This window comes from Fukomys damarensis, unplaced genomic scaffold (assembly GCF_012274545.1).
Source record: "Fukomys damarensis isolate Sample0158 unplaced genomic scaffold, DMR_v1.0_HiC HiC_scaffold_1, whole genome shotgun sequence".
Taxonomy (NCBI): Eukaryota; Metazoa; Chordata; class Mammalia; order Rodentia; family Bathyergidae; genus Fukomys; species Fukomys damarensis.
The window spans coordinates 50,027,719-50,039,810 of record NW_022900913.1 but is presented as its reverse complement, the minus strand read 5'-3'; the positions used below and the strand labels follow the sequence as shown (position 1 = coordinate 50,039,810).

Sequence of the window (12,092 nt, the reverse complement as noted above, 5' to 3'; positions counted from 1 at the left end):
CAAGCATTGCACTACTGTGATCGTCAATACTAAGGCTAAAAAGTTAATGGGAAGTGGGTAATGTGTAGGAAAAGGAATGATTTATGTCCCAAATGAGATGAAATGTGTTGGTGCAAGATTTCAACACACCATGCAGAACAGCATACAATTTAAAACTTACAGATTTTGCATTTCTGGAATTTTCCATAATTATTTTCAGACCACAGCTCACCAAAGTAACTAAAACCACAGAAAGCAAAATGGTGGCAAAGCAAGAATTACTACTATATATTAGTGTTGACAAACCTTTTAGAGCGTTCAATGATAGAAGCAGCCCGGTTTGCCACCTCTGTTCTATATGTAATTATTTCTGATATTCTATTTGTTCTTGTATCTGCTGTGGATACTTTTATTCCTTAGTTTTTGTGTTTCTATCTTTAAGCAAATAATCACATTATTTTGTTTTTAGAGGCTTAGTGAGTCATGTTTAAATCATGTTTTCTTTGTAATTCTTTTCAAATTCTTTTATATATCCATATCAATTTTAAAGTTGGCTTTTTAATTCTGATTCATAAAAAGTTTGTTGAGTTTTGACTGATCTTCCCACAAATCTATGAATTAATTTGGGGAGAATAGACTAACATATTTAGTTGAAATTAAGATACATGAACACTATTATGATCTCTGCATTTATTTAGATCTCCACTTAAGTGGTATTTAAAAGTTTTGTCTCACCAATGTTTTGTAGTTTTTAGCATATCTTTTGTCAGATTCTTCCATCCAACAATAACACTTAAAATTATATTGTTCAAAATTTCAATTTTTGATTTTTATTGGTAGTGAATACAAATACAATTAATATTCATTAGGTGTAGTTGAAAAATATGATGAATGTTTAAATTTCTATAAAATTTATTGTAATGGACACATTGCCAGTAATCCCCCTCAAAATATACCTTCTCATTTTGTACTCACTTATCACATAATTTTTGCTAATTTCTGAAGCAGTTCTCTAAGTGTTCTTTTATGAGAGTCTTCAGTTGCGTGATCATGACTGCTTTGATGTCCTGATGTTTACCTTTCATGGTCATTTTGATTTTGGGGGAAAGCCAGAAGTCACACTGTGCCAGATTCAGTGATAAGGTGGATGAGGACACCCTGTCATGATTTTACAAGCTTGCCTTTCTGTTGTATTTGAATCAGCAGTGGCATTCACTATATTTTTTATCACACCTTGTAAAGACATAAAAGAGGACTTCAAGAACTGCTTCAGAATATAGTATGCCTATAATCCCAGCACTTGGGAGGCTGAGGCAGGAGGATCGCTGTGAGTTCAAGAACAGCCTGGGCTGCATAGTGAGTTCCGGGTCAGACACAACTACAGAGTGAAACCCTGTCTCAAAAAAACAAAAACAAAACAGAATATAGAACATAGCAAGAACTATAAGAGATGTGCTTGAAGTGAGGAAACATGTTTAGGGGGATTATTGGCAGTGTGTCCTCTACAACACAATCACAGCTTGTATTTTGGTCTTGTATCCAGTGAGTTTCAAGAAACCTTACTCTAGTACCATTTTTAAATAGTTTTACAATATTCTCAATAAAGTCATATCATATGAGACCAAGGACAGTTTTACTTACTCTTTCCATTCTGGGTGGTTTTTATGTCTTTCTTAGCATATTTCACTGATGTAGAACTCTATCAGAATAGTATTGAGTATAGTTTGTAAAAATGGGCACTTTTGCCTTGTTCATGATCTTATCAGAAAGGATTTGCTCTTTCATCATTATGTTTATAATAATGTTTTCATTAAAGCCTTTAATTAGATTGAATAGATTCCTGCTATTATAGTTTTTCAGGTAACTTTTAAAGTCATGGACTAATGTTGAATTTTGTCACTTTCTCTTCAGAATTCATTGAGGTGATTTTTTTTGTTGATGTTGTATGGTAAATTACAATCATTGACTTTTTAAATTGATTTCAACTGCTTAATCAACTGTATTACTAGGATATGTTCCACTTTGCTGTAACATATTAATCCTTTTCACTTATTTCTTGATTTAATTTGCTGAAATTTTAAGATTTTTGCATGTATGTTTTTTTCTTGTAATATCTTTATTAGTTTTTTTTTTTTTTTGTATCAGGGATCAAACTTGGGTCCTTGCATTTGCAAGGCAGTTGGCAGAACCATTGAGCTAAATCCCTGGCCTTTTATTAGGTTTTGATATAAGGTTAATACCAAACTCAGAGAATGAATTGCAAAGCATTATGTCCTCTTAAAAAAAACTGGTACATAGTTGATATTGTCTTTTTCTTTAAGCATTTGTTTGAACTCATAGGTAAAGCTATCTGGACCTAGAGTTTCCTTATAAATTGAATAAAAACACCATGATGATTAAAATATTTCATGTGGGAAAAATTTAACTGTAAATCTAATTTCTTTATTGTTAGTATGGTTTTCTGCTGGTCTCTGAATAAGCTTAGTCCTTCATAGAATTTGTCCATCTGATCTAATATGTCAGATATATTGGCATAAAATTGTTCATAACATTCCCCAATTATCCTTTTTATTTGTAGTGGTGTCACTTCTTGATGTTGGTAATTTGTATCTTCTACTTGTGTAATTTTGCAAATTTCATTGACTTTCTCAACTTTGGTTTCATTGACCCCCCCAGCCCCCGCCCCCCCCCGTTTCTTTGGTTTATTTCTTCATCACACTACAGGTTTTATTTGATCTTTTTGAGTTTATGGTAGAAAGTGAAGTCATCAATTTGAGAGCTTTCTTTACTTTTTGATACAGGCTTTTAGTGAAATAAGTACTGTTTTTATGTCACAGAAATTTTGATGTTTTATTTTTAACCATAATAACTTATGATTGAAGTTATAATAATTTCATGTTCCTGTTGGTTGTTTCTTTGAAGTGTAGATTATTTAGAAGTGTGCTTTTTATATTCACCTAATTTGCAATTTTCTACTTTTCTATTGTCTCTAATTTCATTATTAGCCATTTTTAGACATTTAATATCAGTATGGTTTTGTTGAAACCTACTTTTCTAGTTTCTTTTTATTTTTCCTACTTCTCTGCTTTTGCTCTTCTTCAAAAATTTAATTGTATATTTTAAAAGCTAAGTTAACTGCCACTTTGGCTTAATGATGCACCCACCCTCCTCCTGAGTTATTTTAGGGTTTCCAAAACTTTCCACTGATTTAAATTTAGAAAAAAGTAGTGGAAATTCTTAAGATTGGGACAAGGGCATATCAGTTAATATGTTCTACAAAAAAAACAATATTAGATAAATAAGAGTTTATTGTAATTCAGGTTAACCACAATCTTCCTTCTTGTTCCTCACATGTCTCAAGCACCTGCCTGCCTCACGGTCTTTGTACTTACTTTTCTCTATCTGGGATATTCTTTTCTTAGATTGTAACTTCATTTATCTTTTGTCTTCTGCTACCAAAATATTAACTGATTATATTGCTCATGTCTGCACAATTTATTATCTAAAATAACTATTTCTTTTTCCTCTTGTTTTTACTCTTAGCTTGATTTGTTTTCCTTAATGGCACTTAGCACTGGCTAAGTTTTGTATTGTTTGGTTTTCTGAATTTGCCTTCAGTTTTCTTTATCTTTGCATCCTTGCCTCTTTAAACAATGCATGGTAACCAATAACTGACCAAAAAATACTGACTGAATGATTGATTGACTAATATGAAATGAATGATACTCATTTATGTTTGTTTGTATACCCTGCTTAGAAAAGTGATATGATCCAATTTCTGAAAACATGCCATTAATTTATATTTTAGCTTGAAATTAAAATATATTGCTCAACTCTCATTATTATATTTTTGTATTTAATAGTGGCATCTTACTAAAAACTTAGCACCTACTACATATTTAACCTTCTCAAACACTTTCTAGGTATTTTTACTATTGGCTTCTGAATTGAGGTATCCTGGAATGAGTAAATTTCATTACCATTCAGAAACAAAACTATTTATACTATTAAAAAATAAGTAATTAATTATAATTATTTTTTCCAGTTCCAAAAATTGAGACATGATCTTGAAATGGCACTATCTACTATTCAGTCAAAGAATGAAAAATTAAAAGAAGATTTAGAAAGGTACACTTATAGCATAATTACCATTTATCATTGACATAATGAATTGTCATTTAAAGTTTTACTTGGTTATTTGTTGTGTTTTTCTAAAGGGAGCAGAAATGGTTGGATGAACAGCAACAAATAATGAAATCTCTTAATGTACTATACAGTGAATTGAAAACTCAGGTTGTGACATTTTCTGAATCAAGGTAATTAATGTTCTTTTTTATTAGAATAGGGAAGTGTTTTTTATGTTACATGAAATTCAGATAAAGACGACCAATTTTACTAGAATCAGTCTTGCCCTGACTTTTACCAGCTATTTGTTACAATGACTTTCTTTCTTCCTTCCTTCCTTCCTTCCTTCCTTCCTTCCTTCCTTCCTTGCTTTCTGTTTTTTTGGTACTGGGCATTGAACTCAGGACTTTACGCTTTCAAGGCAGACGGTAGCACCACTGAGCTAAATCCCAGCCCTACAATGACTTTTTATGAATGTCTTCACTGGGTTTTACCATTAGTTTCCCAGAAAGATTTATGGAAAATATTACTTTCATAAGCTGGTTATTTAGTTGGAGCAAATGAAATTTTAACAAAGTTTTTGATCAGCCTTGTGAATAACCAGGTATGTGTACATATGTGTTTCATGTATTAAATATTTCTCTCAATTTTTTATCAGAGCCTTTAATGAACTCAAAACTAAAATCATTAATATAAAACAATTTAAAGAGAAACTTTTGATTACCTTGGGTGAGTTTCTAGAAAACCATTTTCCTCTGCCAAATGGAACTGTCAAGAAGAAAAAGGTAAGTTTTAGAACAGATATTCCTATAGATAATTGTATTATAGAGATTGTCTATATATAGAGATTGTTTTAGATAGGTCCAAAGGCAAATTTTCTTATATACAGTACTTTAAAGATACACACACAGATATATGTGTAGAAATGTGTCACTCTCATCACATTTACTGACAAATCAAAAACTAAAATGGATTTTGTTAAATACTTTTAATATATGTTCATGTGATGGTAAAATCACAGCTTGAAGGTAGTATATTGAACACCATCAAAGGAAATAATGAAATGTAATATATTGTGAAATTGGTAAAATGCAGATAACTAAATTTTATATATTGAATTTTATTTGTACCAAAAAATAGAATAAATAGTACTTTATGTCCTGTGAGTTTTGTTTATTTTTGTGTTTGCTTTTTTACTATTTTCCATTATGAATGTATGTGGATTAGTTTTTTGGTTGATGTTGGTGAGATACCATACCTAAATATTCACAACTTAAAGAAGAGGTTTAATTTGGCTCAAAGTTTCAGGTGATTTCAGCCCATTGTTTGCTGGATTCAAGGCAGAGACATCATGATGCATGGGCTTGTGGGAACAAAACTACCTGGCTCCTGGTAGCAAAGAAGAGCAGGGGAACAGTGCTAGAGAAAGGCACAAGGGACTGGATATAGATACCCCCGCATGCTTTCATGATCCACCCAGACATACCTAGAAGTGTGCTTTATTAATTCCTTAGGCAGCTCCCAAGCTGATCAACTTGAGTTAAGTTCAACTATCACAGTATGTATCTTTTTAAATCAGAAGAGTGTTGAATTTGTTCATCTTGGTCAGTGATGGCAAGCCTTTTAGAGCTTTCAGTGATATAAAGAGCACACTGCAGCAGGTGTGCCATTGTTCACCACTACTGATCTAGGTTATTGACTGAATAGTAGTTATGGTATGATGAATTTTCCAAAAATGCAAGCCAACCATTTGGTGATAGAAGATTGTGAACGACCACTTTTTATTAACACAGCATATAATGTAAATAAATAAAAGTATTGAAATTGGCACTAGAGTGAGCTAAAAAAATTTTTTTTTCCTCATTGAGTATATTGGTACATTTTAGGTATACAGTAGTTACATTCATCATTGGGACCTTGTACCTTTACATGACAGGTCTTGATTCTCATTTTTCCCCTTGTCCCTGCCCTCCCTTCACCCCCTCCTCCCCTCCCCATTTACAAACACTTTATTTCCATTTTTTCATTTTCTTATATATTTTTCTTTTCCCTTATTACCTTTCCCCTACCCTTCCCACTTTCCTTACACCTTTAGCCCTTTTCTTCCTATTTTACATTGTCAGTTATCTCATTAGGATCTTGTGTAGTGTTAGTTTATTCACACCAGAGCGAGCTAAAATATTGTTTAGTCATTTTTTAGAATAAAATTTGGGGTTCCATATAGGATGAAGTCTGTAAACTTCTTAGAAAAATGTACTTATACTTTGGACTTTTGTCTGTTCAGTCTTGTTACCCATTTATTCATCTTTTACATGAATCTATTCAACCATATCACTGTAGCTCCAGCAAGGATGTAGTTAAACATGGCCTCTCACTTTTTTGTTCCTATCTGCTGTGCCTAGAAACCTGTTCTGTCTAATATTAGTCATAATATTTCTGCTATTTGCGTATCTTTTATATTACCTTCCAAGTTCTTTTTCTTTTCCTTTGTTTTCCCCTGATGCTGGGTATTGAACTCAGGGCCTTGGTTATGCAAAGCATGTGCTCTGATGCTGAGCTATTTCCCCTCGAGAAGTTCCTGTTTATTGAGTGAATGTGAGAATACTAAAAAAAAGAGGAAAAGTTTTTTTTCTGATTTTTTTTCTTTCAAATTATCTGCAGGCATTATATTTGTTATGAACATTAATATTTATATTTTTTATTTGTTGAGGAAGTTATTGACAGCAATTCTAGTGGTTATTTTGTAAAGTCCACAATTCCTTGCCTCTTACTGATCTTAATCTTGGAGCAGTTCACTTATTCATTTTGACATCAGTGTTCCCATTTTTTTTCAACTTTATTTTTTAAATGTATTGTACTTTTTCTCTAGTAGAATCAGAAGTTTGAGGCACCCTGAAAAGGAATCATTGATTTCCAGAAGGCATCATGGTCTCACTGAGCAACATTTGATAATCTCATTTTTTTTTTTTTTGTACTTGGGATCGAACTCAGAACCTTGAACTTGCAAGGCAGGCAGTTTCACCACTGAGCTAAATCCCTGGCCCCTGATAACCTCATTTTTTTGTAAATGACATGTAGGAATTAGTGAAGCAGGTTATAAAATTATAGTATTCTCCATCTCTGCCTTGTTTCTTATTCTGGCTAGCCATAATACTAAATATGTTAGTGGGCTGCTATAACAAGTACTACACTCTGGCTTAAGCAACAAATTAAATTTAATTTTTTTAGTCTGGAGGCAAGAAGCCCAGTATCAAAACACTGTCAGGAATAATTCTTTTTTAGTGGGTTGGGAGGTACCAGGAATTGAACTCCAATCCTTGCGCTTTCAAGGCAGGCAGTGGAACCACTGAGCTAAATCCCCAGCCCTGTCAGGAGTAATTCTTGGCAGTGCCTATCTTCATGGCCTATAGATAATATTTTGGCCCTGTGTTTTCTGACTGGTCTTTCCTCTGTGTTGAAATAAGAGGAGGGGAAGAATTCTGTAATGTTTTCTAAAGAAATTAGTCATTATGGATTAGGATCCCACCCTTGTGACCTCATTTAATCTTAATTACCTTGCTAAGGCCCTGTTTCTACATACAATCACGATTTTAATCTTGTTGTTGTTGTTGTTGTTGCTATTTGTTTATTTATTTTGTTACCGGGGATTGAACTCAGGACCTTACGCTTTAGCTAAATCCCCGGCCCGTGATTTTAATCTTAATAAAAAGTATTCTAGCATCTGTAATTAAATAATTTTTTTCTTTGATGGTTGCATCACACCTAGATAATTATGGGAGACTGTATCAAAGAAAGTATAATATATTCAGAGAACATCCCTGATTATCAGAAGTCTCTAATTTCTGTCATGTGAAAATGAAGAAACTTACGGCAATAAACATGGAGAAGAGATGACTTACTTGGGCTTTATGTTAGCTATCTCAAATATTTGCAAAACACTTGTACAAAATTTGAATGAAATTTTTTTTTCTGTAATTCCATGAAAAAAAGAGTGAGTTTAATTAATGTTAAGAACTGTCAAAAGCTGTGGAAAGATGAACAAGCTCCCAGGGAAGCAAGTTTCTTCTGGAATTATTGTCTGGAATGTCATGTACTTGGGAAATTTTTATTGGGGACCCCAAACATTAGACTTTATTTTATATGCCATATCTATTTATATTACTTACTCATTCTATGTTTATAGATAGTATGAATTGTATAATAGTTATAACAGTTTTCTCTGTCTTAGAAGTTGCCTGACTCCATTTTTATGAGCCTGACTTATGTACAATAAGGTTTACTTTCAGAAGTTTTTTTAAATCACCCAACAATGTGTTTGATTTTAATTACCTTGTACCATTGCAACTAAGAAATACTGATTTTTAAAATATTACAGTACAATTCAATACCATAGGCAGAATTGAAATATTAATTGTTATTCATATTTCTCTCAAAGAAAAACATTCAAGAAGCAACTGCACAGGTGATTACACTGCATGAAGTGTTAGAGGTAAGGGCTTTATGTAGTTTTTTTATCTTAAAGCTGTCTCTTAGTCATTTGTGAACAATTATAGTCAGGGTTATAAAAGAAAAAATACTACTTTAATTCTTAAGTAATATATCAATCTTTAATATAGTTATAATACTTTGTCTCTGCTACAAAATTATTTTTTGTCTTCTGTGTAAAATTTGTCATTTTTTAAAAAACATAAAATGCTGTTTTATATTGATAGCATTTTAGCTAGCTCTCTTCTGTAACATATGCAAATCAGTATAAAGAACCTTTTCACAAAGTTGTAGTAATTTGTGCAGTTTTCCTTAACATTGGTCTCCTTTGTCAAAATGTAATGACTGAACAATTCTGAACTTTTCTGTTTAACATTTTATTTTGTTTTATAAATATTTTTGATTTTTTTAAATAATGTTTTTTACCTTCTATTAAATTATTAAATATATACTTTAGAAAATCTTGATATGAGAATCTATGGCAAAGTGGATATAGAGGAAAATAGTCTGAAAAGAGGGGCATTTATAAGTTAGTGTGCCTTTTTCTTAAAGTTAGTTTAGAAGAGTTTTTTCAGAAAATGTGTTTCATTGTAATTTAATGAATTATATGTACAAGTCTGTTTCTATCCAACTAAATTGGTGCCTCAGTATATCTTTTTAATGCTGAATATTATTACTTTAAAAAGCTAAATGCAACTATTTATTAGATTTGTGATTAGAATATTTAACATAGTTCTAGCTACTCCAATTTATAATGAAACTATAATTATTGTTTTCATGGATGTCTTAACTCTTTAAATATTATCACTTCATGTGACAGATATCAAAAAGTATTAACTGGAATACATGTGTAAAATATTCAGGTGTACTATGGGATACAATATGAAACGTAACTAAATGTGTCTCACAGGCTTATATTATCAGTGGTAAAATAATCAAATTTCAACTTCAATTCAGTAAAAAATAAAATGTAATCTATATACTCATTTTAAATATGAATTTTAGCATTTAACCATTTCTAGTGTAGTGCTAGGGATTGGCCCTAGGACCTCACAAATGCTAAGCAAGTGCTCTGTAACTTCAGTTATACCCCCCAGCTCAGAAGGTTTTTAAATTATATAAAAAATGCACAAGTGCACTAAAATAGGAATATATTAAATACTTTGACATAATGCCTTAAAAAAATGAGTCCATGAGGTGCTCTCCTGCTCCATTGTAGGGGCTTGAAATAGTTATAATCAAGGCTAGTTTTAATTCTTATTTCAAGAATTGAAATACTGATATTATGAAATATAATTGAAATTAGAGCTTGGCAGCTTAATTTTATGCACTTTTGTTCCATTTGATAGTTGTATAAATTTTTCCATGTTCTTAAAGTAATAGCATCTTTAAGTTAAAGCTTTGGCCTTGCAATTGAGAGGTAGAGTCTAATTTTGCTAATTTTGTTTTCTCATGGAATCCCTTAGTCCTGCTGAGTACTGGTTTTATAATCTGTGAAAGTATTGGGAGTAGATGAGTAGTCAAAATATATCTACATTTTTACTGTTTTATAAAATATTAGTATTCAAAGAACTGTAAATACTTGTTTCATTTTCCCAATGCAAGTGGATTTGTGAAAGACAAGTGATTGTCAGTTCTCCTTAGCAATGTCTCTACCTTTCTTATGATTGAAAAACCCTATTCATCAAAGACTAAGAACATAATTAGCAAGACCAATTTCATGAAATGCATTTTGGGAAATAGTAACCTATCACAAATCATCAAAATGTCTCAATTTTTGGCTTTAATCTGAACATCCTTGATAAAGAAATGAAGTTGAAGGAAATGATGACAATAAAATTGATTTTTCTGAAATTTTGTCAATAGGGGTTTTGAGGGGTGGAACTAATGAGCCCCTACCCATTCCCCAAGTTTTCTTTTCCCTTTTGTTTTGGTGGCACTGGGGATCACATAATGGGAAAACACTACCACTGAGCTATGTCTTCAGCCTTTTTTAAAATTGCCAATTAATCTTCTATTTTTATTATATAAAGCAATAATTTATAGAAAAAATAAAGAACCCTGTAATGTATTCCTCAGCCTTTTAAAAATAATTTTATTTTGAGGCAGAGTTTTTCTGTGTTGTCTGGGTTTGTCTTGAACATTTTGATTGTCCTGCTTCAGCCTCCTCAGTTGCTTTGTATGCTACTATGCGTGGCTCCCACCAATATTATGATACCCTTGCTAACTTTCGAACCTTGCCTCTCCAGTATTTTGTTGTTTGTTGATTGATGCTAGGAATTGAACCCAGGGCCTCCCATATGTTCACAACTGTTCTACCACTGTGGAATTCACCTTTGTAGGAGGCGATAGCTGGATATTGAACCCAGGGCCTTTGCACTGAGCTGTACCACCAGCCTCTTTATTAAAATTTTGAGATAGTATACTGCTGAGTTGTGAGACATGATATCTTCCTCCTTTAACCTTCCAGAATAGTGGGATTACAGGTTTGTGCCATCAATGAAGTCTAGATACGAGTTTTCCTTTGTAAGATTCTTGTCTTTATTCTGAAGAAATTATTAATCACAAGAGAAGGAAGACTTATAAATGCTTTCTAGCCAGTTTGGGAAAAATTTTTTCAAATGTTAAGATATAGAAATTCATTTTGCAACTTTCTGTTTCCTAGTATCTGTAGCCTTTCAAAGATTATATTATTTAAGTTAGTACAGTATATTAAAGTTATAAATAGTTGTTTAATGAGAAAAGAAGTCAACCTTCTTGGTAGTCCCATTCTTGGTTGTTTTATTAAAGCTGCAGGTAGACTTTCCTCCACGTAAAGTGTATTTTCAATGATATTTTTTCCTAGATTCTTATAAATAGATTATTTGATGTTCCACATGATCCATATGTCAAAATTAGTGATTCCTTTTGGCCACCTTATATTGAGCTGCTGCTGCGTAATGGAATTGCCTTGAGACATCCAGAGGATCCAACCCGAATAAGATTAGAAGCTTTCCATCAGTAAAAAGACAGTCTTTTTTCACACACTAAAGAATCTTGTCATCCAAAGATAATGGGAATTTAGGACTGTTTCAATAAGGATTATTATTTGCAAATCAAAGTAGTAGTCCATCTTTCTTTTATCCTTAGATGACACATACTGCCATTTATTCATTTTTAAAGTGGTCTTTTCTGATTCATTCAATTTTTTGGTGTATTAAACTATATGGACAATAAGTAAAACATACTCTAAACTTATAAAGCATTTGATTTACCTTATCTCATAGTCTTTTTAAAATTCTTCTGTTAACTTAAAACATGTTTAATGTAATTTTAAAAAAATGTTTGGCAATATCTTTTATGCCTCTTCAGTTCCATTTGATGCATAATGCCTCTATATTTTGGAATTATAATGGAAAGATTATTTAATTTGTAAATAGTTTTAAAGTTGAAATAATATCCAGTGTAGAAAGTGGCTTAAATTAAACATATTCAGCAAAATGCCTCATGTGTTACTTTGTTTC

General features: G+C 31.9%; 1 protein-coding gene across 1 annotated transcript in view; it reads left to right on the top strand.

Moving 5' to 3' along the window:
• Cenpk (centromere protein K) overlaps positions 1–11,815 on the top strand; it is a 47,436-nt gene extending 35,621 nt beyond the window's left edge. The window contains exons 6-10 of the mRNA XM_010637244.3: positions 4,025–4,107; positions 4,197–4,295; positions 4,763–4,889; positions 8,540–8,593; positions 11,435–11,815. Of these exons, the coding sequence (XP_010635546.2) occupies positions 4,025–4,107; positions 4,197–4,295; positions 4,763–4,889; positions 8,540–8,593; positions 11,435–11,593 (522 nt within the window). The 3' untranslated portion in view covers positions 11,594–11,815. The remainder of the gene's footprint in view (positions 1–4,024; positions 4,108–4,196; positions 4,296–4,762; positions 4,890–8,539; positions 8,594–11,434) is intronic.
• The last annotated feature ends 277 nt before the right edge of the window (positions 11,816–12,092 follow it).